The sequence below is a fragment of the Marmota flaviventris genome, chromosome 13 (genome assembly GCF_047511675.1).
Source record: "Marmota flaviventris isolate mMarFla1 chromosome 13, mMarFla1.hap1, whole genome shotgun sequence".
Classification (NCBI taxonomy): Eukaryota; Metazoa; Chordata; class Mammalia; order Rodentia; family Sciuridae; genus Marmota; species Marmota flaviventris.
The window spans coordinates 31,455,088-31,483,028 of NC_092510.1; the positions used below are offsets into that span (position 1 = coordinate 31,455,088).

The following is a 27,941-nucleotide window of genomic DNA, read 5'->3' on the forward strand; positions in this document are numbered from 1 at the left end:
CATGGAATAATAGTTTTCTACCTAGGGGAACAACGCCAGCCAATCCATCCTAAACAGAGATGTAAAGAATACGATTCCAAATATGGAGATGATAAAGTAACATTTTAAAGATGTGCTTAGAAGACAAGTCCATAAAAATTCTTCAGGGCTTTCTTTTTTTAAACAGACTTATGAAGATGTGCAGACTTTTGACTAGAGGATGAGAGGAGGAAATGTAATATTCTTCCAGTCACTGAAACTTCTATATATTTAGTTATTAAGAATATGAAAACAAATTTGGCTGAATGACAGATTAATCTCTATCTAACATGGAAAAAAGTACTTTATCAATGTGTAATTGTCACAAATTGAGAATATTAGCAAGGTGACATGGTCATTGTAAGTAAAGAGTTTTGTGGGATGAAACTTTGTATGTTAGCCAAAAAGAATCATAAAGCCCCTTGTTTTGTTAGACAGGTTATTCACAATTCTAGGAATAGAAAATGATGATAATGCTAATTAATGACTTTTTAAAAATTCTTTGAGCTGGGTATGCTAGTTGGAGACCCCGATTCTTACTGTAAAGTGAGCATTCTATCTGTGCCAACTCAGGTTGAACAATGGTTCAGGAGACCTGGAAGTAATAAACTATTAGCTTATCATTGAATAGATACTATGTGGTCTATACAAAAACCTGATCCTTCAAGGTTTTTTCCACCATGGTTTTGTATTTAGAAACAATGAGTTTATTTCCCCAATTTTATGAATTTTGCCTTTATAAGGAAAACACCAAGAGTATCTTCCTATATGCTTACTGGGGTAAAATAAGTTTTCCCTGCACATCATGGATGACAGCCCAGGTAGAGACAAACATTAACAACAAACAAACAAAAACACCCACTTCCATTAGACTTAGTTTGGGGACTGATTCGAATGTTAGTAGAAACTATAAAAATAGATACATAATGTTGATTTCAATTTCTTGAAGCTGTGTGCTCCAGTCAAATGGAGGAATGAATAATTCACAATTATATGGAGCAGAGTGGAATCTATGTGCATAGTGCTTCTTAAAATAATAATTTAAAAGTATATTTGGCATTAGCTTAGTGCTTCTTAGAATTTTGCTATCTGGAAGGATTGAATTGCTGAAGTAATTTCATATTTGAAAAAAAATGTATCACGGAAAATCAACTAGTTAATGTTATGTGGATTATCCAGAGTGCTTCCAGGACTTTAAACTGTTGAAGTCAATTTTCTGAGAGAAACAGTTTGGAAGAGACAGTTTGGAAGATTCCGTGTGTTTACGGAGTTTATGATCCATGTGTTTGCAAAAGAAACTGGACTTCATTACAGGGAATATAAGGGCAAGAAATGTGCCATTGCTTTTTTCACTAAGAAAGTGACATCCTAATAGAAGCATCTCCAAATGGTTTAAAGAGAGCCTTTGAAATGTGGGTCCAGGATAAACCATGATACCATCTCCTGAAAGAAACTATTTCCTTCGTTCACACACCATTTGTTTTTGAAATGTTTTAAACTCTATATGCTAAATTGCAGTTTCATGCTTTAATGCCATAGTAGTCTGACTTCAGAGACAAATTGTGTTCCTGACTCCCAGGATGTTGTCCTTTCCAAAACCAATCAGGACCGCTTACTAACGATTCTGGATTAATGCCTAGTTTTGTTTTAGTCTTTGAAGGAGGGACAATAGTAGGGAAATCATCTTTTGCCCTTCCTAAAATGATCACAAATAACCATAAAAAACACACAGCAATGATGCCCTTTTAGAATATTTCTGAAGTGCCATCCAAACATGCTAATCATTATTTATGTTGTCACAATATCTAAGAATTGCAACTGAAACAATAAGACACAGGAGCAAAATATTGTAAATGTTGTGAAATTCATACTTCCCCAGGGCATCCATTCCTGGATCAGTTTGAAAATAATAAGAACTATGTTTCTCAGACTTTAATATCTGTGGTGTTGCAAGGTCTGCACCCCTACCAAAAAAATTGTTCATTATTAGGGGTAGGCTTAGGTTGTCACACATGGTCACAAATGAGCTGCTCTCTGCTACCCCATTACATTTTTAAAAGAATGTATTCACATAGGTGAAGTTCGCATGGCATAAAATTATAAAATTATGATTAAAATTACAAAATTAGCTATTTTAAAGTGAATAGTTCAGTGGCATTTAGCACATTTATCGAGCTCCAGATCATTTCCATCACTTCAAAATAAAACTCTTTACTCATAAAATGGTCCTTTTCCATTCCCTCCTCCCCATCCCTGGCAACTACCAATTCGCGGTGTGTCTCTCGTCTGCTTCTTTTTTCTCCCTCCGTTCCTTTTAGTGAGAGTTCCTATCAAGGCTGTTGCTGTCTATAAAATCATCAGGCAGCACCTCCCCAATGCCATTTAGAACTTAATAAAATGGACACGGCATATAAGGGCACGCTCTCTCTTGGTGGTCATTAAGCTGCTGACATCCCTTTGCTGCCTGGCTGCTATCTTATGTCCCTGGTTATCTGATCTCCTGGGCATTGCTGTGTCCCTACATCCGAGCTGCCTTGAGTGATCTATAGGCATCTTCAGAGAGCAAGTGAGAATGTATTTTATGAGTCCATTAATACCCCTAAGCCACTGTGGGGAGACTATGTCTATCTCTTCTCCTATGTGTTTCTAGAATATGGGGAACAGGGATAAATCAAGTATTCTTCAAATTTCCCTGTGTAGGTAAAAAGGTGACTTTTCATTAATTGAGAAGTTTTTCATTAATTAATTTCTGCTTACTCGATCCCTACATTATAATCAGAGATCACGATTGGGAGGGGGCGTGGGAGGATCAGAAGCCAATTTCAATAGCAATTGGCCAGTTGTGATTAGATTCAGCTCTCATCCATGACAACCATGGCATCACCGTTTACCTGACTGCTGCTATCTTTGCTTAGAAGGTGTTATTTCATAGAGGATCTTCATGCTTTGCTTAAAAATGCACTTGATAGGCAATGTATAACTATCTCCAAGCAAGTCCAAAAATGTCTGAATACTAGTGGATTTCAGCTTGAATTTAGGCTCAAACTGGAACTCTATCTAAATGCAAGTATAAAACTGCATATTGGAGCTAGGTGCAGTGGGGCACACCTGTAATCCCAGTGGTTTGGGAGGTGGAGGAAGGAAAATTGCAAGTTCAAAGCCAGCCTCAGCAATTTAGCATGGCGCTAAGCAACTCACGGGGACCTTGTCCCTAATAAATTACAAAAAAGGGCTAGAGATGTGGCTCAGTGGTCGAGTGCCCCTGAGTTCAACGCCCGGTATCCCCAGGCTCTCCCCCGAAAAAAAAAAAGAAAAAAAAAAACTGCATATTGGAGCAATAACAAAGCTGAAATGCTTTTGTAACTTTCAATATTAAATCGCTCAAGAGTGTCTATAAAAAGGAAGAACTAAAGGGAACAGACCCAAATCAGGAAGGATGTTTTAATACATATACATCTATGCATATAAGTAATAACTGTGAAAAAATCCATATGTAAGAACATCTTCAGATGTTGATTGCTACTCATAAGGAAAAAATTTACAAAAATATGCACAAATCAAAAATGAACATGAAACCATAAAACTCTAGCAGTTTTGTGAATTAATGGAGTTTTTCTTAAAAATGAATGTACTCTTTCTTTTCTGATTGATAAAATAAATTCCATTTTGCTCGGTATAGCAGGTAGATACCATGAGAATTCTCCTTCTGACATACAACTGAAAATGCAAGGTAAAAATATAAGTAGCTATCAAATGCATACTTGGCCCACTAAGAAAGGAAATATTCCAGAAGTCAAAAGAACAAAGAAGAAACTGAAAATTGGAAGATAAACAAATTGGTTCTGCCCCTGAGAATTTTTATTCTTAAGAAACAGAGGGTTGAAGAGGCAGCTCAGAAGAGTGTCTGGGTTGAGTGAAGAGACGTAGGAACTGAGATGCCATATCTTTTAAGGACTTACACTCAAAAAGGAATGCAGTAGGATAATAAGTTTTCTGAATGACCGGATGGAGATGGAATGTAGTCATAGCTCCTTAGCCTCGTCTGTGGGTGGAAGAAAATTCTTCCTTCCTTGAGATTTCATAAACACAGGCTCACACTCATTGTTAGTGGTCCAGCCCTTACACAACTGCCATTCCCCCAAATACTGATGAAAGGGACAGCAGAAAGACAAGAATAAAATTTCCTTCTTCCTCCAAAGTAACTGAGTAACAGATATACTTACACATCTTAAATTTAGTGATGATAAAGTGGTAAATTGAGAACATTTACAACAATCTCAATATGATTCCCTCTCCCATATGGAGATTTGTATAAAGTCTGTAATCCTGTTCTATTCCCCAACACATTCTTGGACGTGTTATTTAAACAAATGAGCCTTTTAAGACATTCTGACTTTGGAGCTGGTTGCTGTGTTTTGTAAAATGTATCATCCTCCAAATGAAATTTTATGTGTTTTGCCAAGTAATGCTATTCAAACTGATAAGTTAATTTGAGATTTCATTAGTTAGTCCAGAGGAGAACTTTACCCATTATGTACAAAGATATAATATAACTAATAATTTTCTTGAATCCCTTAGTTATACAGTGATTTGAGACTATTTGTCTTATTTAAATAAACACAAGACAAAGACAAATAGTACATGATAATTTGTTTTGAAAGATCAAATAAGCTGTAGGAAAGTCATTGAAATTAAAATTACAATGGATGATCTAAGCAGTGAATTAAAAACGACTGAATCAAATATAAGTAAACAAGAGCATAGATTTACGAAACTTATTTGTGATGCAGCAAAGGGAGATGAAGATATGGGAATTTTGAAGTAGATTCAAGAACACAGAGGCTCAAGTGACAAGGCCCAATATATGTCTAATGTAAATAAGAGCTAAAAATTCTGAAAAAAAACAATGAAGATCATGAAACCCAGATCTAAATATCACAGTTATTCCCAAAATGAATAAAAATAAAACATACATGTAGACATACACAGTAAAAATTAGAATACCATGAAAAAGGCAGAGCAGAGAATATTTATAAATGACTGAGAGGAAAAAATTGATAGCATAGAATCATCATTTTACCTACATTTTTAATCGAGATAATTTCAGAACAAAAAAGGAGAGTGTCTCAAGTTCTGGTAATGGCAGAACAAATAATCTGGACTGCAGCCTCCACTGAAGGATAACTGGAATAACTGGACAAAAATATTGATATAAACAAACCTCTTAAAGACATAAAACTTGTTAACAAGATAGTGAAGTTCTATAAAGCAAGTAGGAGCCCTGAAAAGAGATCCCAGTGTATGGTCTGCCTGTACCATGGGCATTTTAGGATTGTGGAAGGCATAATGAGCATCTTAGATGCTGAGTTGCAGTATTACAACCGTGCTATACTTGGCCCAGATTTTTCAGAGAAGTGCAGGGTAGTCCTGAGGAGAGCTTCTTGCTTTAATCCCAGGATCCTGGAGTGATTGTTTTGGAAGAGCTGAAGATGGTAGGAGCTTTGCAGCAGAAAATGCACATAGTCTTTGGAAGGTGATCATATTTTTTGTAGGTCTCTGTTTATATTAAATCCCTAACACATGATATCTAGCAAAGCCAGAGGAAAAGAAAACATGAACAGAATCCTGAAGAAACCACAAACAATAGAAAGAGAAATGGTTGGAATTATCAGACAAACTTTAATGGGTGAGTGTTTGACAAAAGTGAAAGTGGGACCAAAAATGAGTAACAAGAAGATGCTTCTTGAACTAAAATGGTCTGTGTCAAGATTTCACTGGATAGGAAGTGGACACAATTGAAGGAAAAATTGATAAATTGGCTGAGATAGAAGAAAAATTCCATAAAGAAGCACAGAGAGATAAAGATAATAAAAATTAGAGAAGAAAGGATGAATGACTAAATGATATAGTAAAATAATCTAATAAGATAAAACTGGAGTCCCAGAAAGAAGTTCTGTCTGGGAACCTTCCTAAACTTATGAATGACATAATGACTCAGGTTTAAGAAGCTCTGTGAACTTGAAGCAGGATGAATCAAAAGAATTCTAACTATAAGGTAAACTCAGTAAAGCTGAATAATAATAATAATAATAATAATAATAATAATAATAATAATAATAATAAAAAAGACAAAGAGAAGAAGAAAACACTTAGCAAGAGCAACAACGAAGAAAAGTATCAGGGAAAGGAATAACCATTAGATTGACAATTGATGGCACAACAGAAACCAATTAAGGGAGATGGCACTGAGACGGAGCCATCAAAGTGCTAAAATAACTGCCAAGCTGGAATCCTCATCCAGGAATTACCATCTTAACAGCATGTCATAGTGTATTATATTAATTAAAAATTCTTAATGAAGAATTAAGAGTGAAGGCAAAAGAAATACATCTTTAGACCAAAACAACTGACATAATTCATCACCAACAAATTTTCACTAAAATAAATGAAGAAATAAATCACTATAGGGTATTTTCAGGTATAGGTAGAATTATTCTGAGTATCAGTTTGGAGATGCAGGAATGAAGAACAAACAATACAAAGGAAAAAGATGCCAATATATCTAAAGAAGTATTATTGAATGATGTACAAAGCACAATCATTATAATGTCTTGTTGTATTTGAAATATCTGTTTAAAATCTGCTTGAATTTTTAGGAAATGTGTATGGAAAAGTGATTAAAAAGAAACATTATATCAAAGTAAAAAAAAAAAACAAAACAGATTTCTGCTTCCAGCCAAGATGAAATAAAGAAGACTAGACTTGCCTTCCAGCCTGTTTAATCTTCAGTTATAATAGAAAAATACTTGAGAAAATAAATTGAAAAATTGGAGCTCATGTTTATAACACTCATGTTCATGGACAGTTGGGTCCATTGCTGTGGTGATACAGTACATCATGGTGGAAGTCATGATAGAGGATGCTGCTCACTTGATAGTGGTGGGAGGTGAAAGAGAGACAGGAAGAGAAAGAGACCAGAATCCCTCCATCCTCTTTGAAGGCATGCCCCCAAGGACCTAAAACCTTCCACTAGTTTTCACTTCTCAAAGTTTCTACCACCTCCCAATTGTGCCAAGCCAGGGCCTAAGCTTTCAATACACAAGCCTTTAAAAGACATTTCAGATACAAACTCCATTAATACTGTAACAACCAATTCTAAACAAATTCCTCCAGAATCCTGAAAAGAAGGATTCTTCAAAATCATTATGTGAATCCAGGATTATTCTTATTTTTAAAAATCTGGACAAAGACATTACAGGAAAAGAAACTAAAGACTATTATCCTTTTTAAACAAGATGCAAAAATTATTAACAAACAATCAATTTCAAAAAGTCTCTAAAAAGGATACAACTTTATGACTAAGTGTAATTTATTCCAGAAATGGAAGGTTGTCTTAACCTTTGAAAATCAAAATTAATATAATTCTCTGTATGATTACCTCAATACTCAAAGCAGAATCATTTGGTAAACTTCATTATCTATCTCTGGATTTCAAAGGCTTTACCTGTTAAATGGGATCCAAGAAAAATCGATGACCAATGTTACAAAATAGTGAAAGGTTGAAGCCTTTTTCCTATGATCAGAAATAAGACAAAGATGTTCACCTGTACAGCAGTCCTACCTTGGAGCATGCATATCCAGAGGGAGACACCTGCAGTCCCACATCCACTGCAGACTATTCATAATAACCAAGATATGGAAACAGCCTAAGTCTGTCTATGACTGCATAAAACATTTGGGGTAGATATACCTTGGAATATTAATCAGTCTTTTAGGAGAAGGTAATCCTGTTATTTGTGACTACACTGATAAATCTGAAAGACATTAGGCAAAGTGCAATAGCCAGACAAAGAAGGACAAATAGCATAGGATCTCATTCTTATGTGGAATCTAAAAACACATTCAACTCCTAAATCAGAGAGAGAATGTTGGTTGCTAAAGGCTTGGTATTTGGAGAAGTGGTGATATTTGAGTAGAGAGTACGGAGATTCACTTAGGCAGCATGAATAAGTTCTGGAGAGCTAATGTACAGCATGGTGATTGCAGTTAATAATATTGCATCTATACTTAAAATTTGCTAAGAAAATTGATTTTTAAATATTATCAACACAAAAGACAAGTGAAATGGAGCCAAAATGGAAAACACAATACCCACTAATATCAATATAAGCTCAAACATTTAAATAAATACCCATCAACAATGAGACATACATTGGGAAGGATTTAAATGAATTTTAATGGGTGCTAAGGAAAATTTTAATGGATTAGCTGAGGAAAAGAGTAAAAGTGTTAAATTTAGATTTTGATAAGTGAAAAGATGCATGTAAGTTCTAAACTAATTCACTGAAATAATAGTAAGGACGATATATAATTCTTAAGCTAAAAGAACAAGGAATTAAAAAGCATAACAATGTGAGATGGTGGATATGTTAATTACTTTCATTGTAGTAATTTCACAAGGCATATGTATATCAAAATATATGCAACTTTGTTTGTCAATTATTCCTCAATAAAGCTGAAAATGGACAAGACAAAAATCAATTATATCACTTAGACTAAATATAAAAGTAAAAAAATTATTGAGAAAAATTAAAGAAGAAACAAATTATATATGTCATGTTCATACAAAATATATACAAAACAGGAATACTGCTATAAGCTACATATATTTTTCTTAAATTGCTAACCAATATAGAAATTCAGAAATGCACACCAAAATAACTAATGAATCAAGGAAGAAGTATCAATCAAATTTAGAAAGCATTTTGAATTGAGTGAAAATTCATATATTATATCCCAATCTATAGGTGCTGGTAAAGACATGCCCAGAGTTTCAAACGAAATGGTGGAAGGCTGAAAACCTAAATATCTAAGACTATAAAAATTGGAGAAGGAAAAGCAAACTAAGCTAAAAAAGTAGAATAAAGGGGTTGGGGTTGTAGCTCAGTGGTAAAGTGCTTGCCTTGCAAGCGTGAGGCCCTGGGTTTGATCCTCAGCATCACATAAAAATAAATAAATAGAAATAAAGATATTGTGTCCATCTACAACTTATATATATATATATATATATATATATATATATATATATATATATATAAAATATATATACACATATAAAATGGAATAAAGAAAATTACAACAGAAATTAATGAAAAGAAAGAAATGAACAAATCACAGTAGAGAGGACCAACAAAGCCAAAAGTTCTCTAAAAATCTAACAAAATAAAGGGGTCCTGACAAATATGATCAGAATGTAAACTTCTAACAGATTCTCAAATAAAAGAAATTAAACCCAGAAGGAAGGGCAGGAAACAAAGAGTAAATAATAGGCAAAGTCATTTCTACAAGAGTGGTGACATAAAATAGAAATTCACTGAATAAAATAAGGACACAATTATGAGAAATTTGGGTTTGTCAATCAAGGTGGAGCAAAAATTTGTAACAAATATCACATGAATCACCCAGAGGGCTTGCAGGTGGCTGGACGTCACCCTGGAGTTTCCGATTCAATAGGTCTGAGTTGGAGCCTGAGACTGCATTTCTAAAAGGTTTCCAGGTGAGGTGGATATTGCTCCAAGGTTGAGAACCTCAGCTGGTTGCACCACAAGGAAATGGAACCCAACTCCACTTTAGTGGTTGCAACAGTTGACTACATACTGGGATTTCCTGAGAAGGTTTAGATGCATGCCCACACCTGCCTCACACCGTACCTACTAAATCAGAATCTGTTTTGTTTTATTTTTAATTCCCTGGATGATTCAAATGGACAAACAGGCAAAAACCACTGTTCAGGTTTTATAAATGCTTCTAATACTTCAACAAAACAAATTTGCACTCTCAAGTTTGCAAACCCATCTATCTGAGAAGATATAATATTTAGTTTAGGGACCCAACAAGCCTGGGAAAGAATTGTGTACCCTGATCATAGATATAGGTACGCAAGCAAAACTTTAAAATGTGTGAAAAAAATTCAAGCAAGCGAATGGAAGCCAAAATTTTGAGATTGTCCAAATTATTTAATAATTGAATAATGATATTCCACAAATATCATTATTGTATTTTATTTTTGCAACAAATACATATAAAATAAATATTCATTTACACTGCTACTGAAACTGAAAGATTTTCAAGATGTAAAGCATCTGAGGAGTTCTCCAACCCAAGGTACAGATAGGAAACTTACCTTTATTTGAACATAATATTTAGATGTTAACAATGAGCCTGACTATGTAGAATAATAGGAACATGGTCAATGACAGCCAATGAAGCTAATTTCCATCTCTGGTCTCCAAAATTATAAGAGAATGTTGTTTGTTTAAACTTCCGTATTTATAGTAATTGTTATAGCAACCCTGGGAAACTAAAATGCTATTCAATGAAAATTTAAGTTCAGAGATGCCAAATGATCATTCTGTCATTGACCATGTTCCCAGGCTTGTTGGGTGTGGTACAACACTTGCCTAGTGTGTGAATGTGTGTGTCTATACACACACACACACATATACACACACTAAAATATATGTTAATATATTAAAGTGTTTTTAATATACATATATACATATATATAACTATTGAGTTTTGTACTTAATGATCTTGCAATTTTCTATAGACAGCATATTTGATTCAAAAAGCAAATTTTAAATAAACAAAAAATAAATAAAAAGCAAAAATCATTATAATTGCCACTCATGTCTGTGAATGCTCCATGTAGGGAACAATACATTGAATTGAATTACATAATTAAATTAGTGTTATTTATTGATTTATTGGGGTAAAGGGAAGCTTTTTATGAAAACCACTGAATGCAAACATTCAATGGTCAATTTGATAAATATGTTGCATAATCTGTGCACAAGACAACTGTAAAAAAATGAGAAAATTACTAAAATCTTAAAATAGTCTACATTCAAATAGCCACATTCGTGTTTTTAGTGTCTTTAATCTCTCCCTCTACTTTAAGGAAACAAAGAGAAAACTGAAGAAAAAAAAAACACTAATTGCTATTTATGCAAGATTACCTCAAATTCTGAGCACACCCTGTTTCAAGAGATAGCCTTGGTTTATAAGGTTTAGCAAAACCTACTTAAACTAAAACAATCATTGTATGGAAGATTTAATCTGCTGTTTCTTTTAGAGACTTTATTAATCTGTGAGTTTCCTGATTATATAAGGTAAAAGGCATCTACCCTCAGTACCCAAATAGGACTAAGAACAATGTGATATTTGATAAAATTACAGTCATCAAATAATATAGGGATAGATCTATTGTCAAATTAACCAAAGGCTGACCCATCACCCATGCTTAAGGTAAGGAGCCCAGGAATGGGGCACATGGCTGAGCAAGAGAAAGTCAGCTTCAATCAAGGATTTTGAAATTCAAAAATGCAAAGAAGCTGTGTTAGTCCTTTCAGGCTGCTATAACAAAAATATCCAGAGACTAGATGGCTTAGAAACAGCAGAAATTTATTTCTCACAGTTCTGGGGGCTAGAAGCCCAACATCAGAGCGCTAGCAGGGTCAGGTTCTGTGAAGGCCTCCTTGGGTTGCACTTCTTGGGTCTTCACATGGCAAAAATTGGCAGGAGACTTTTGTAGGGCCTCTTCTAAAAGGTTGCTAATTCCATTCATGAGGGCTTTACCTCATGACTTAATTACATCCCAAAGGCCCCACTTCCTAATACCATCATCCTAGATTTCAGCATATGCATCTTGAGGAAATGCAAACATTCAGTCCATTGCAGAAGGTATATTTTGTTTTACCATCCACTTAAGGTTTGTCAACATATTTGCATTTTCAAAAATTTTGGTTACTCAAGTGGGTAGGAGATTAGGATCCTTCCATCTTGTCTAAAAGAGGTCTAAAAGGAGTTCGGGAGAGGCTTCCTGTAAATGAGAGAGTGGTTTCAGTGGTTTCATTGGGAAGTCATGGTCTTTTTGTTTTTGTTTTTGGTATAATGACAGCATTCACAAAGAGTTGGAAAAAGTCACATGCAAAAAAATGAATGAACTATTACCCTATATTACTTATTTATCTGTGTGTGTGTGTGTGTGTGTGTGTGTGTGTGTGTGTGTGTGAGAGAGAGAGAGAGAGAGAGAGAGAGAGAGAGAATTAGCTTGTCCCTATGAAAGAAAAGATTAATGTCCTTTGTTGAGAATGCCAAGTTGAAGTACCAACCCCTCTCTACCTAGCACACAATAAAATACAAAGCCCTGGGACCAGCCTTAAAATGTGCCTCTGTGGCCACTTTGTTCTCACCAAAGCCATTTTTCCCTCTATAAGGAAAGGAAAGAGAAGAAAAAATCTTTCACCCATATAATCATTCCCAGGAATATACTCTTGTACAAAATAAGCTCTGGTATTCCATAAGACAGAAATACAGATCTCAGACATTGTAGTTTGTGAGCAGGAAAGATTTGCTCTTCAAGTGAGTTTAAGGTTGAAGAATGTCTGATGAATAAATGATGCTTAGTAAATATGTGTTGAAATTAAGTGGGCAGGTATGGTAACCTGTCTCCAAAGCTGGGGCTTCTACCTCCCTTCAGTAACTTTTGACTTAGACCTTTCTTATGTAACTACCCAACCAAGTACAACCAAGGATGTGCTCATCCAAAGAATGAGATGACACGCCAAGTGTGTCATGAAGCTCTGTGCTTTCACTGCCTGGACATCAAATAAACCAGTGTTTGAATCCACAAACAACTGTGAACTGGGAGCAGAAGAAAGTGGCAAAACACAGCTGTTTGGGCTTGGCGGAGTACCACTCTGCATATTATGTAACAGCTGTTGTGTAATTGTGCATTTAATTCAAAACACATTTATGAAAGACAAAACAATTTAACTTTAAAAAAATGGGTGGGGAGGGGAATTGAGAGAGAAATGTTGAAAAGAACACAGAAATTTCTATGTGGTCTTTAAGCAAGATGAGCAAGGTAGACAATGACTTCAGAATGGTATTGCCTCAGAATCTAGGGACCTGCTGATTCCCCAAACTGTTCCATCTCTTGTTTTTACAAATAAAATTTATTTAAAAACACCTACACTTATGACTTATTATCTATAGTGTCTTTCGAGCCAAGTAAGTTACAATAGAAAATGGCCCAAAGAGCTGAAAATACTTCTTTACAGAAGTTTGCCAAGTCCTGCCTTAGATGAATAAAGACTAGGTGTCTGAGAGGGTGACATTCACCTGGAGAACCAAACCAGCTCATTCTGGAACCTCTCTGGGAGCCCTCTTACAGAGAAGAGGGGAGGGAGAAGAAATACCATATTTCACTGCATAATTGTCACATTTTATGCTAATTTTTAAAAATTTCTTTGCCAAAAAAGTAGATGATGACCATTGTGTGAAGCTTTTTAAAAACTTATGCTGGTGTTACTTTTAAAAATTATTTATTACTAAACTGTCTTTTGTACAAGATTCTGATGCCTGGAATACTCGTGAACATAGGTTAATATGGTGGTGACGATTATTTGGTGAAATACGGTAGAAATAAGAGCTCTAGTTTTGGAGTCAGACTGGCCTGAAACGAAATTTTGGCCTGTACTTATTATATCTGTGACCATAATCAAGGTAATTATCCTTCCTCTGTCTGTAAAATGGGGATAACAAATGAGGATGGAGAGAAACTAAGGCTCCAGGTTTGGAAAAACTATTTAATAACTTAATTTCCTTATCTAAATCTCATATTCAGGGGAGTAGGCAATTTCACTAGAAAGAAATGGTTGTTATAAATTCTTAATAATCAGAGCATCCAAAGAATTTTATCTTGTTCTTATTTTAACTTTTTTTCTGAAGCTTCAGTACAATAAAGCATTGTACTTAAAATGGGAGTCCTGCAGTTAAAAATTGTACTTTTTGAAAGTTCCCAGCTTGAAACACTAAGAACTTAAACTATTTGGGAGTACTGCTTAAATTCTTTCTTTATCAATTGCATGTAGCAATGATTGCTTGATATAAACACCTAAAACCAGAGTTTAGCTTAGTTTCATTATTTATTTATTTATTCATTCATTTATTTTTGTGGTACTGGGGATTGAACGAGGGGTGCTGTACCACTAAGCTACATCCACAGCACCACCTCTCATCCCCATTTTAAAAAAAAATTTTGAGGCAGGTCTTTGTAAGTTGTTCAAGCTGCCCTTGGACTTGTGGTCCTTCTGACTCAGCCTCCCGAGTGGCTGGGACTACAGACCTGTATTGTCAACTCAGTTAGGTCACTTAAGTTTTACATGAAGTTTTGCAGATGGTACTGCTATATTGCTAATTGTGGTGGTTGCGTATGACAGTGTCCTCTGAATTCTCTAAAGGTCCTGCTGACTTTTCTGAAATCACAGAAATTCTGAGATCTACTTACCCTCCTATGAGGCACTGAAAATATACCTGATTGATTTTTCTTTTAAAAGTCAGGTTAGGGTAGGGTCTAGACAGAGGGTTTTCTTTCCCCAACAGCACTCTGATTTCTGGGAGATGGGGTGCTGACAGCCTTGTCCTGAAGGTACCTGGTTAGGGTCCTCTTTTTCCCAGCTTCTCCTGAGACTAAGTGCCCTTTTAGAGACATTTTTTCAATTTGAGAATTCTCAAATTCTCTGATTCCCAGTCTGTCAAAGGAACGGAAAGTTACATAGTAGCATAAAAAGCACCAAAAGCCAAAAAAAATAATAACTGGCTTTAGTGGCCAGAGCAGCTGCACCGCAAACCCTTATCACAGGTTTCGGCTTTGTAAATTAATTCATCTGCAAATAGTGCACTGTCTCCAGATGCAACTTTGGTGCTGGACTGCTGGTTTCTTAAGGATTTAAGTCTAAAGTCGAAGGCTTCCTGCCCTAGGTGTTACAAATAAGTAGTGTCCTTTCTTTTTTGCTCCCAGTCTGTTCATCCAATCGTATCCCAATATGCAAATAAACCTTAGCCCCGTGCAGATAAAAAGGAACAAATAAAGCCAAGTGCTCTATCAGAACCAAATTGCTGAGCCTGTCACCTGTGTTCCAGGAGCCGAACCAGAAATGTTGTCCTCAGCAGTGCCAGAGTTACCTGTCCCACTCACCAATTTGAAGATTCAATATACTAAGGTTAGTACGACTTGTATGTGCTGCTTTGCCTCGGGTCTGTAAAAAGTACATGTATTTAAAGCATAAAAGGTCAATTTAAGTAAACTTATGTTCAAGAGCCTTTTGCAAATACAAGAATAAAAGGCTTGCCAAATGCAGGTCTGGGTTTAGTGCCCTGATCAAATGGTGGATTCTAAATCAGATCGGACAACTTTTCAAAATTTCATTTCTTAAAATCTTTCCAAGTGAAAGGAATTCTCTGTTGTATGAAAGGTTCTTGCACCAGAATTCAGTGGACTTTAGTAAGCAGTTCTATTAACTTTAGAACAGCTGGCATGTGTAATAAAGAAGGCAGATATTCACTAAATGAATTTACTAGAAGGAGTCAAACAAGTGGGAAATATATTTTTAAAGGAGAAACACAGCATGCTCTAATAATATAACTTTTCTATATGTTTAATAAAATGAGTGTTAAATCAGAGAACTTAATTCTGATAATTGGCTAAAAACTGTTTCAAAAACCTTCAAATGGACTTGTATTATTTTACATATTTGGGGAAAGAAAGCATGCTTATTTATTTCTCCAACCAAGTTTGTTGTTATTGGAGCAGATGTGTCATTGTTAACTGATAAATATTTAGAGAAACAAGAGCAGGAGCCAGACCCAGACTTCAAAATCCACAGCCACAGAGAACTAGGAAATGGATCCTGCTGAAGTTGTTCTGAGAGTAACTCTGAACTTTGCCTATTTCACAGTTACAAGCCAACTTCCCTGTCAGATCCTAGGCCTCCAAACAAAGAAACAAACAAACAAAGCAGTCTAACCAAAATCACTTAGAGTTAGCTTTATGGTCTGATGCAGAAAGTCAGGTACGAAACGAGCTATTGCAACTCAGAGGATAGTCATTTTGCTTTGTGAATTAACCAGCAAAAAACCAAAAGCCTTAAACTTGATGGAGCCCTACTATTACATATTGACTCTTTACTCGTGACTGTGGATGGTTTTGCAGTCCTGAGGTCTGTTGCATTTTCATTTTCATAAGCACAGCAAATGAGGAAGCTGCTCAGATGATTGGCTCTTTTCCTTAGGAAAATGTCAGCAGAAATGAGCCTATGCCTTTAACAGGGTTGACTTGCAGCTATGAAGTACATGAAAGCATTATTTCACAAGAGTTTATTAGAGGGAACATACTTTTCCATTTAATTTTATTGCAAATGGGAACACAAAAAATTTGGTGAGTCCATAATCTCTGACAATTTACCTTTGGCCAAGGTAGGTCCAGAAGATCACAAGACTCTTGACTTTCTTCTTCCAGGTTTGTCATTCACAGAAATCTCAATTCAAACTAGGTGCTTTTAAAAATACATGTTGTGAAGATCAAAATTATCAGCAGTTTAGATTATATCACTGCAATTGTTAGAAAGATATATTTTTCTATGAAAGTATACCAGAAAATATGTTAGTAGTGTGGATGCTCCCTCACCCTTTATTGAATTTGACTTTGTAAATCTTCCTGTGTGTATTTAGCTCTAACATGAAATAAGCTTTCTACTGAATTAAGCTTCATTTTGCAGTTATCAATTAGGCTTGTAAGTAACAGTACTAGACAAATAAGTTATTCCTTAAAAATCTAATACACAAGCACAGAACTAGTGATCCTTTAACACAGAAAGATATTTTTAAGATTTAAATCTCTTCCCTTCAAAGTCATTGCATAAGAACACCCTTCGAGGGAAAATGGCTGACCTAAGTGTTCAAAAAAGAAGACAAGATTCAAAGAACAGGCATTTGCTCCATGTTTAGTGCTTCTCTGGGTGCAAATATATGAAGCAATTCGGTGAATTTTAATTTCTCATGCATCTTCTATATGAATCTAGTCTGCTCAGAGGGCATTTTATTATTTGACTTATGGGTTACAACATTTTCACACTTAGAAGGACACCAGTTATGTATGTAATTAAATCTAAATGGGTGAGCTTTTTCAAATGCTTTTGCGTTTTCTTTTTATTGTGTCCCACTGCAGAATTGTATTGGATTTGCACTTGCAAGAGGAGTTGGGTGAATGGTGGTTAGGGAATAATTTTCTCCGTTACAAACCAAGAAAGCAAGGGTTTTATAAGGTGTCTGTGGAATGAGCTTCTCCAACCAGCCCCTAAACTTCTGTATTGTTTTTCTCTATAATTTTAATGTCTTTCTTCATTATTGCTAGAAGTATATAGGTTATTGGGGCAAAGGAGAGAGAAGGGACCAGAAGGGATGAATAACAACAACAACAAAATTTATATATCCATATGCTTATAGATCTCTGTACCTGTACATCTATAGCTTCAGTAGAAGAGCTACATATGCTTAAGCTTAAGGCTGCTTTTCATCCAAACAAAAGAACTCATTGATGCATATCTTTTAGTGACTTATTTTTTAGTACAGTCAGATTATTTCTTTGTTGGAGTAGATGGAACAGAGATTAGAGTTGAAGAAATATTTTCAAAGATGATTCAAAAGCTTTTGGAAATTTAAAAACCTCAATAACACCATAAATCCACATGAACTTGGATCTCATCCCTGCCCTTATTATTCCCCCTTCCAATTGTAAGTGAATCCTACGTCTGCCAACCCATCCCTTGAACGGAGGCTTTACATAAAGAGCTTCTTTGAAAGTTATATGATCATTGGGCAAACAACATACCTCTCTCAGCCTCATTTCCTTACAAATAAAATGGGGATTATCCAGGTACCTCTTTCCTACGGTGGGTGGGTGACAATATCAAATGAATTCACTGGCCCATGGGAAGTGATTAAGACTAAGTGTCCTAGTTACATTTATTTTTCCGAATTCCTCCCAGTTTTTCCAGAAATTTCTCTCTCACCTGACCTTTCCTGGATGGCTTCCCACAGGTGCTCTTCTGGGCTCATTTTCTTCCCTCGTTTTCCTGTCACTTTGTCTTGCACAGTCATGTCCCACCTGACAAAGATTGCAATGGAGCGAAGTTCCTAGGCTTTATCCTGGATTTCAGGGATCAAGACTTTTCTCTTATGGGATTTGGTAACTCGGTTTTCCATTCTCCTTTCACAATACTGTTTTTACCTTAAAAAAAAAAAAAAAGAAAACACAAATGGGAAATTCAAGAAGACAAGCTTTCTCAGATTGGATTCAAACTCCAATATGTTTAACTTGATTATTAAATTTAGCTCATTGAACAATAGTTTGTTCATGTGTGAAATTTTCTTTCATTAGTTCATGACATTTTATACACATATATACACACAGAAAAAATCATGGCAAAAATACCTTGGGTTTACTCTGCCACTGACTGTTTTAGTTCTACGCAATAATTTTATTGACTCCATCACTAACAACCCTATGAAGAGACTACTATATCCTTTCTAAACCTGAGGGAACTAAAGAACAGAGTGGCTAAGTAACTTCCCTAAAGCTACACAGCTGGTGAGTGACAAAGCTGAGAAGACTGGCAGACTGAGGCCTTACACCAACTAGTGACTTGTCTGAGGCCAACATCACTATTTGGGGAGGTGGAATTGCAATGTTTTGTCCATTTTAATTCTGACCTTCAATTGCCCATTCCTGACTACTGGAGGATGCATGACATTGAGACTCTCCAGCTGCTGCTCAGCTGTTCCCAGGCCAGCAAGAGGACATTTGCCACCAAATTAGAAAATTAAGAGAACTATAGGGACAATTGAAAGGAAAAATATTTTCTGCTTTGAATGAAAAGGTGGGGGTTGGTTTGAGAGAAGCTGTGAGGCAGAGGACTTTGACACAGGAGCATGATCTCTGTGTGAACTCCATTTCTTCAGCACCTATGGATTACATTTTGGTTAGAAAAGGCAATTGTTTTTCTGGATCTCTGGTTGGTTTAAACTTTCTGTATAAAAATATTTTTGATAGGAGAGAATCATTAATCTGTGAAGACTGTGTGCAGGCACAACTAGAACAGATAATGTTTTTCCCCACATTATCTCTTTTTTAAATGTCCACAACAGACAAATTCAGGTCACATATATGTCTAAATAAGGAAAAGAATATGTGAGATTAGACTAAGATGTAGACTGGGGTCAGATTGACTGATGGTGTTTTTGTAGAGAAATCTCTGAAGAGTACTTAAAATAGGACTAGACTAGGCTTATGTTCAACACAATGCTGATTGTGCAGTAGTAGCACTACTTTCACTTAAGAAACTTTTTTTTTTTTGGTACCAGGCATTGAATGCAAGGGAGCTTTACCACCGAGCCACATCCCCAGCCCTTTCTTTAAAAATCTATTCTTATTAGAGATGGTCTTGCAGAGTTGCATAGGGCCTCTCTAAGTTGCTAAGGCTGGGTTTGAACTCATGAACTTCCTGCCTCAGTCTCCCAAGTTGCTGGAATTACAGGCATGCTCCACTATGCCCGGCATTTTCTTTCTTTCTTTTTTTTTTCCTTACCCAGTCCTTTTTATTATTGATTTGAGACAGGACCTCACTAAGTTGCTTAGAGTTTCACTAAGTTGCTTAGGACCTTGCTAAATTACTGGATATGAACTAGAAAACCCTGGAAATACAGGTGTGTATTTCTAACACTCCTGGCTGACTTGAGAATATATATAACTTCTTACTGAAGTAATATTTTGTTTGCTTAAGGCTTGGAAGTAGTTGAATGAATAGCCAAATGGTTGTAAGGTGTACTGGTTTAACAAGGTCAGCCTGGCTTCAATTTTGAGCTTTCATACTTAGTAAATAATGTGACCTTGGCCAAACTTCTAATCTGCTTGTGCTTCAGTTTCCCAGTCTGTGAACTGGGAATAAAAATGGGTCCCTTGGAAAGTGGCTGTGAGAACTAAGTGGTTTGTGAAAAATGCAAATATTTACCATTTGATCTTTTCTTGGCTTCTCCTTCCCAAGAGGATTCCTAAAAGTCTTAATTGCTCAGTCCCCAATGTTGGTGAAATTTATAATTATATTACTGTCACAATTCAAAACTGCTTCCATCTATTTATCTTAATTTAGGCTCAGAATTAACCCATGGAAGGAGTTAGCAAAGATGTTATCAGGGTTCCATTTTACAGCTCAGACAGCATGATGGATTTGCTCAAGGTCACCTAGATCCTAAGGTGCAAATATAAGAAGGCACTGCATTCTGAGTGCTGTCATTTCAGATTTGATGCTTTTCCACATATTACTTAACTAGTAAAGACAGTAGTACTCCAATCTCACTCAAGAAAACCTAACCAATAGAAATCCTAAAGTAGATAGCACATATCCGAAGATAGGGCATTATCCTCATTTCAGAATGACTCTCAGTACTACAAGTGTTCATGACTCCTTTTATGTTGACATAATATTTATTCTCCCATACTGTTTTAAATAATTCCCCCCTGAATATTAGAGTAATCAGCCTGTCTGAAGAGAATTAGGAAGCCTCATAAATCACATAACTTTTTAAAGATGGATTTCACCTACGGAATTTTTCACTACATACCAGCTGGAATGAGAGAGTTGGGTGAGAAGCACTCACAAATGTTATGAGAACTAATTCATTTGAAGAGCAAGCTAATTTTGAGATAGTACCTCAGAAATGAAATGTCACAGGTCATCTGTAATACAGGTCAAAACAAAAACAACAACATCAGAAGGAACAACCCCTCATGTGAATGCAGACAGATAGCATGGAGATGTGTTTGCTACACAGCACTGATCTGGTGTCAGATGGTGGAGGAGGGGTTTTCGGTTTTCATGACCATCACTATTCATGATTGTGGTCAGGGGATATGTTACAGGTTGATGCGATATAAGTGGCAACACACAACCATGTTCAAAAGAACTTGAGCAATGATTGTTTCATAATTAAATATCTAACTAAAATCTAACAAACAAATCAGGAAAGAAAAGATAGTGGTCCCTCTTTTTACTTTGTGTAGTTTTGATTACCTGTAGTCAACCTCAGTCAGAAAATATTAAGTAGGAAATACCAAAAATAAACAATTCATAAATTTTCAATTGTATACTCTTCAAAGTAAAAAAAAAAAATCTTGCAACATCCTACTGTGTCCCACCTGGGAAGTGAATTATTCATTTGTCCTGGATATCCACACTGTGTACACTAACCCCTCGTTAGTCCCTTAGGAGCCATCTAAATTATGAAATCCACTATGTCATCTCATAATGCTTGTGTTCAGGTAACACTATTTTCACTTAATAATGGTCCTAAAGTGCATATATAGTGATGCTGGCAATTTGTATATACAAAAGAAAAGTCATAAAGTGTTCACTTTCAGTGAATAAGTGAAATGTATAATAAGATATTTTCAGCTAGGCATGGTAGCACACACCTATAATCCCAGTGGCTGAGGAGGCTGAGGTAAGAGGATGGTGAGTTTGAAGCCAACATCAGCAATTTAGAGGGGCCCTAAGCAACTTAGCAAGTCCCTATCTCCAAATAAAATATAAAAAAGGGTCAAAGATGTGGCTGAGTGGTTAAGTGCCCCTAGGTTCAATCCCTGGTATGGAAAACAAAAAAAGTATTTTCAGAGCAAGATCCCATATTCACATAACTTTTATTGCTGTATATTGTTATAATTATTCCATTTTATTATTTTTAATCTCTTACTTGGCTTAATTTATAAATTGAACTTTACCATAGATATGTGTGTATAGGAATAAATATGGCATATATTGAATTTGATACTACCAGTGACTTCAAATATTCACAGAAGATCTTGCCAGGTTTGTGCAAATACAGTAGTACCCATTTCCCTACAGACAATGGGTACTACTGTATTTGCACAAGCCTGGATTTCATGGCTACTATGTTTTGAGTGTCTGTGTGTGCATGAATGTATATCAAAAGTTCCCACAAACTTAGCAGCCTGGCTTGGAAGGGATGTAAAGTGTTGCTGATATTTGTTTTTCTGGTATCTCAATATCTCTACCTGTTTTATTATAATATTACAATTGTTAAAGGAATTTTCTCCCTGCAAATTTGCTCAGATACCACCACTCTCAAAACTTTGCTTTGACTGAGACTTCCTCTGTCCTAAGTCATTATCAGGCTCTTTCCATTGATCTCCTCGACTTTTTTTTAGAAGTCAAAGGAATACAAATAAGAAACAACTGAATTGTGCTCTGTATTTGGTATTTTATTTAGAAGTGAGAAGGTTCTGTGCAAGCACTGGTATTATTGAGTGTTGAAACTGTTAAATATGAAGTATGCACAGAACTTTCTAGTGCTTCTACAGGATATATATGATACACAGAACTTGCCGGTAAGTACTTTTATTACTTTTAGGGCAGGCTGACAGTATGGCTCAAACTAAATGCTGCAGTATCTTTTCTTTTTCCCCCGACAAAACTGAAAAGACTGAATGGCTTTTTTAAACAATCTGAAAAAAAAATGTATGTATTCAGATTACAGAAATCAGGCTATAATATAAAATAAAAATGAAAGAAAACTTTTATTTCTTCTATTTCAGTTTTGTTCATTTTCTCATTTTGTTTTTATTCCTTTGACTGCCGCTAAATATTTTCTTCCCATCTGTTATTTCCTCCTTAATTTCCTTTTATACTTTTCTACTTTGAGTTTCAACATTTTGCTTTGCTGCCTCAGGGTTGAAAGGAGTTGCCAGAGATCTTGCTTTGATTCTTTTAAATGTTTCACACCCACCCCCAACTTACTTTTTTAAACTCTGTCTGGTTGTTCTTAATGCCTATCTTTCATATCTTATTCTCAGTGGGGTTTGGTACTTTGTTAGGCTCCTAAGGCAGGAGAACCTTTATACATTTGCAGCTCACATCACTCCCTGTGGGGCTGCATACCCACTCACCACTCCCCTGCAGTGACCCTGGTTTCAGGGTTGCAAACCCATGCAGGTGACATAAAAAAGAAACTCTTACCATTCCCTTGGGCTATCTTAAAAGAAATCCTTTGTGCATTAAAAATATGATAGGCCACCAAGAAAGTCTTGGCTTTCCTTATAAGACCCTAATGTTGGTGGCCCAGTTGCTGTCCTGCAAATGTAATGTGATTTAGGGGGCCATGTTAGAAGGAGTCAAGGCTTCTCCACTTTAACTAACAGGCTCCAAAATCTTGTATGGGTAGATAAGGCTAGTGGGTCTTTATTTTGCCCATTAAAATTCAATTGGATCTAACTCAAAAATATTTTGTGGAAATCACTTATTTATTTAGAATTGTAGTTTTATACCAAGTACATTAATAATAACTACAACAAATATGATAATAGTAACTTGTCCTCTAGAAAGGCAACATTATCCCCAAATTATGACTTAGACACTAAACTGCATCCAGGAAACAGCTACTTGTTTATCAAAGATAATAGGATATATCTATTTAAATTTGACATATCTAAAATGTAGAGTAGAAATCAATTTTTAAGTTGCCTCAACATACTTACTGATTATTTCCTCATATAAAAGCACTTGGTTTCCATGAGTATGCATAAACATCTATAATTTCCAACCAATACTGTGAACTTTAGGTTGATGTCTACTGTACATGGATATTCAAAAGTATCCTGAGTCCAAAATTCATAAATAGAATACAGTGAATATCATGCTTAAATAGTACCCAGGAATATTTTACTTTATAACAATATTCCTTTTTCCCTAAAATTTCTTAAGGCCAAGAACACATGGAAAATGAGGTTGTCTCCAATGACAGATCATTTCAACTGGACTAAAATAAAGTTTCAAAACAATTATAATAAACATTCATTGGCCTAGACGTCTCCATATGACCGTTTAATGTAATTGCAGAAAGGGTGATTATTGAGCTCTAATGGGTCACACAGTTAGCTAGCAGGCAAATGCCAAATGTAAAGCTAATTAGATTAAAATAGTAAAAAGATAATTAAGGTAGTTCCTACAATAAGTTCTTCATAGCTAAGGAGAAGAGCATGGGGCAACACCTGCCCCTCGGGGCTCTTGATGATCACATACCCTACACTGAACTCTGTCTAAACACTGAAAACTCTATGTTTAGAAGAAGATACACGATTTTTAACTTGCAGACTTTAGATGACCTATTGCAGTAAATACTGCTATCTATTCTAATGCCTTATAATCTCATTCTTGGCACAGTCTCTGGATTAATCACCTGGACTCTGGTTACTCTACTTCAAGTTCAATTGGAGTGCTTTAAAAAAATCAATATTCTTTAAATTCTATAAAATCAATATTCCTAAAATATCTATTTGATGCAGAAGGGAGTTTAAGCTTTTCTCCTGGGGATCAAGATCCACCACAAATGGACTGGTTTTCATTGTCAGATCTTACCTATGGCTTTCTTTGCACTGATACTCTCAGTTTGGGACTGATCTCTTTACTGTGTTGCAGCCATGCCAAGATTTGCCCATCCCTTGCTCATGTTCACCTTTCCATCAATCCCTTCCCTTCCTTCAACACGTTCTTCCAGCCCACAACCCTCTCTTCTGTGAATCACTGCTCTGGCCATTTGATTCTATACCTTTAGTCCTCATGGGGTGACCTTAGTAGATTAACCAGTAATCTCCTCTAGAGTATAAACCTCTAGAGAGAAGGCCCATGGCCAACTCATCTGCATTTTCGCACATTACCTCCTAGATGATGTCTCCAGTATTTGCTCATTTTTTGGCAAAAATGTCTCTGATAAAACAAAAGTGACCATATCGAATTCTGTAAATGTGAGCACAAGTTCAAATGATGTTCTCTGCTAAAGGTTAAAATTGAATGATGCAGAGCAATGGCTGGTAACTTGAAATTATGGAGAACTGATCTCTTCAGTTGCCTGAAGGCTGCCAGATGATCTTTTATTATTATGTAATGTTAATGTTCATTTACAAAACATTCACTGATTTTTATCTGGGTGGGGTGTGAGGTGGGGGGTTATATACAGTTTAGATGCACAACTCTGATAATAAAACAAGATGGTCTATACATATTGTAATGATTCTTTTACTAAAAAAAAAAGAGGAGTAAAATATATTGTATTGAAGGTGTATTATTGAAAACTTGAAACTACAAGTTATCACAGACTTAAGAGTAAGAGGACCCAGACGGGAACTGGAAAATCTCACCAGAAGCCTAACAGCATGACATCTGTATGTTGTTTTCATTTGATTTTTTTTTTTTTTTTAGTGAAATTATACCATAAAAGGATGGAATTTTGAGTGTATCTCTTCAGAATGAGACTTACATTCTCTCAGTTTAAAGATATAAAGTCTGAGGAGGTAACTCAATCTTTAGGGCAGAGGGAGACAGAATTATCAAGTGTGAATGAATCTGATGATAGTTTTGAAAGGCTGATTAAAAAATCTAGGGCAGGTACTATGACTTGTTTGAAATTTCATGGGCTGATATGTGAATATCTAACTGTAACACAAAGCAGAACCTGATAACTAATTTTATAGAATACTTGCATGCTATTTTGGAGAAAGATTAAATCCAATTGGAGCAATTAGTGAAATCTTCATGAGGAGATGATACCTTTAGCTAGAGTTTCAAGTACAAGAAGAAAATAGTGAAACTGCAATCTGAGAAGCAGCATGAATACAGGTGGGATGCAAAGACGGCCATGGTATTGGAGGCAGAAGAGTGAGGCCCAGACATGGGTGCCTGAGGGGCAGAGGCTGGAAAAGCACCCGAGGGCCAGATCACAAACTGCTTCCATGCTAAGAAGCTTGACAAGGGAAGCCACTAAAGTATTCTGAGGAGGGGTGTAGACAAACAACTGAATTTGGTTGGTTAAGGAAGATTCTAGTAACTGGGTGAAAACTGAATTTTAATTAGGCAGAGATGGGGGGGCAGGGCAGACAGGGAGAGAGTTGAATAGTAAGAAGGAACAAAGAGACATGAAGAAGTGACTAAGGATTATATGTATCATTAAATGAAGAGGGTTATGTGTGTGTTTGTGCGTGTTACACGTATGTGTGTGAGAGTGTGTGTGTATGTGAGAGAGAGAGAAAGAGAGCACGAGCAAGGAGAGGCTGATTAAAGTGTTTCCCAGCCTTCCCTTGGGAAGAAAAATACTAAGCAGTAAAGGCCTGTGATGCATAAAAGAAAATACTAAGAGTAATTATGGGTTTCTGTAAAGTGTGTTCCTGGTAGCTAATGTGCTGAGTCACTTTTAAGAGACATTGGGGAACTCAGCAGTTTAATCTGAATTTATTTTTCACTGAATTGAACTAAGCTGCTATTTTTTTTTCTTCTTTGGGTATAGTTTGATGAATTTTATGGTCTCCCTCTGTATTTGATTCCCTACCAGAGTAGCAAGGATTTTCTTGGTACTTGATCCTCTTCATATATCTATCTTTCCACATCTAGTCTCTGCATTTGAGCTGCTTTGGGCCCCATGGTCCTTTATTTATTCAAGCCCACACCTTTTTTCCTTTTGATTTTAGCTATCACTGAAATTCTTTTGAACTCTTCAGTATATAGGATAATGCTGTTTTGTTCCATATACGATTATATTGGTGCAGACAGGCAAACAAGGAGGCTTGTCCTTCCCCCTTTTGACAGCAAATAGCATAGTGTTCTCATGTGCAGAATGTACAATCTTGACAGCCATTGTTGGAAAATGTTTAATAGCTAAGTGATTTGCACTTAGCATAGCAACTGATTTAAACCTTGGGTAGTGGTTTTTTAATACATTCTGGATTGAACTATATACTTTTCTTTTGTAGCTATCAGGTAAGGAGAAATGTCTCAATTAAGATGTATGTTACAAACCAGTGCACAAGACATCTCTTATAATGCTATATGCATCTCTTATAATGCTATATACAAGATCTCTTATAATGCTATATGCATCAACTTCCTATGAATTAAAATTAAATAAACTAGCTCATGTTGTCATGGCTTCACAAAAAGTTGTAATTTGTGACATCCAATATTTATTATGATTGTTCTCATTTTTCAGTAATAAGAAAAAAAGGAGAATAAATGAGAAAAAAGCTGATGATAAAAGATTTCTCTAGCATATGTCAGAAATAGACCTTCACTTTAGTTGTCACAAAGCGGTCATTCCTTAATTTGGAATTATCAAATTTTTTTATAATTAAAAGTTTGACAATTTTTAATTATCAAATTATCCTGTAATGATAATGAGCCTATGCTCCAGGTGTTTCAGTAAAAGTAAATGAATATCAAAGCTGTTTTTTAAAGGAAGTACAAATTCAAGGCTGCAAAAGTTCAAACTCAAGAATTTTTATACTCTATGCTTTCTGGTACTTTAATATTTCTGTTCCCTTATAGTGCATGTAGAATAAAATTCCAAATTTTCTGGACCACTGTTTCTTTAGATGCATGTCTCTTTCTCATAGATATCATTAAAAATCTAGCACCTGATCTCAGCTGATGACCAATAAATTATAAGATACTCTTTCTAAAAGAACAAAATCCCTATGCCTTTAAAAAGTCACCGGAAAACACACCACTAGCCAAATTTTCCTAAGCAAACTTCTTTTTTAAACCCCAAACCCAAACTAGCTTTACAACAGTAAAATGAAGTATCACAAAATTTTCATTTTTGTTATCAAATCACCAGTAGCCCCAAATGAGCATGTTCAGAATCTGAAGTGGAAAACAGGAACAATGGTTGACAAAGATTAAACCCACCAAAACTTCTGCCCTTGCCTCAAATTCACAGCAATTTCAGGTAAAAAGCATCATTTTCTAAATTGTTTTTTCCAGTCTATATTTTCTGGCATTGAAAAGACTACATACCTTTATGAAACTTAAAAATATTGCTCTATTTTATTGTGCACATATAGTTGTGTGTATGTATGTGTGTTTATATATAAAACATCAGAAACAACCAAAAATGTTTCAAGGGAAAGAAGAATAAACAAAATTTAGGTATCATGTCATGCTTCCACTTAAGTTTATAAA

The 27,941-nt window shown here is 35.6% G+C and overlaps 1 protein-coding gene across 7 annotated transcripts in view; it reads left to right on the forward strand.

Annotated features, from left to right (window-relative positions):
• Aldh1a1 (aldehyde dehydrogenase 1 family member A1) overlaps positions 1–27,941 on the forward strand; it is a 149,394-nt gene that overhangs the window by 84,848 nt on the left and 36,605 nt on the right. For 4 of the 7 annotated variants that reach the window (XM_071600566.1, XM_071600568.1, XM_071600567.1 and 1 more), the window contains one exon: positions 15,007–15,086. The exons of the other annotated variants lie outside the window; for them this stretch is intronic. In XM_071600566.1, coding sequence (XP_071456667.1) covers positions 15,007–15,086 — 80 coding nt within the window. The remainder of the gene's footprint in view (positions 1–15,006; positions 15,087–27,941) is intronic. 7 annotated transcript variants of the gene reach the window in all.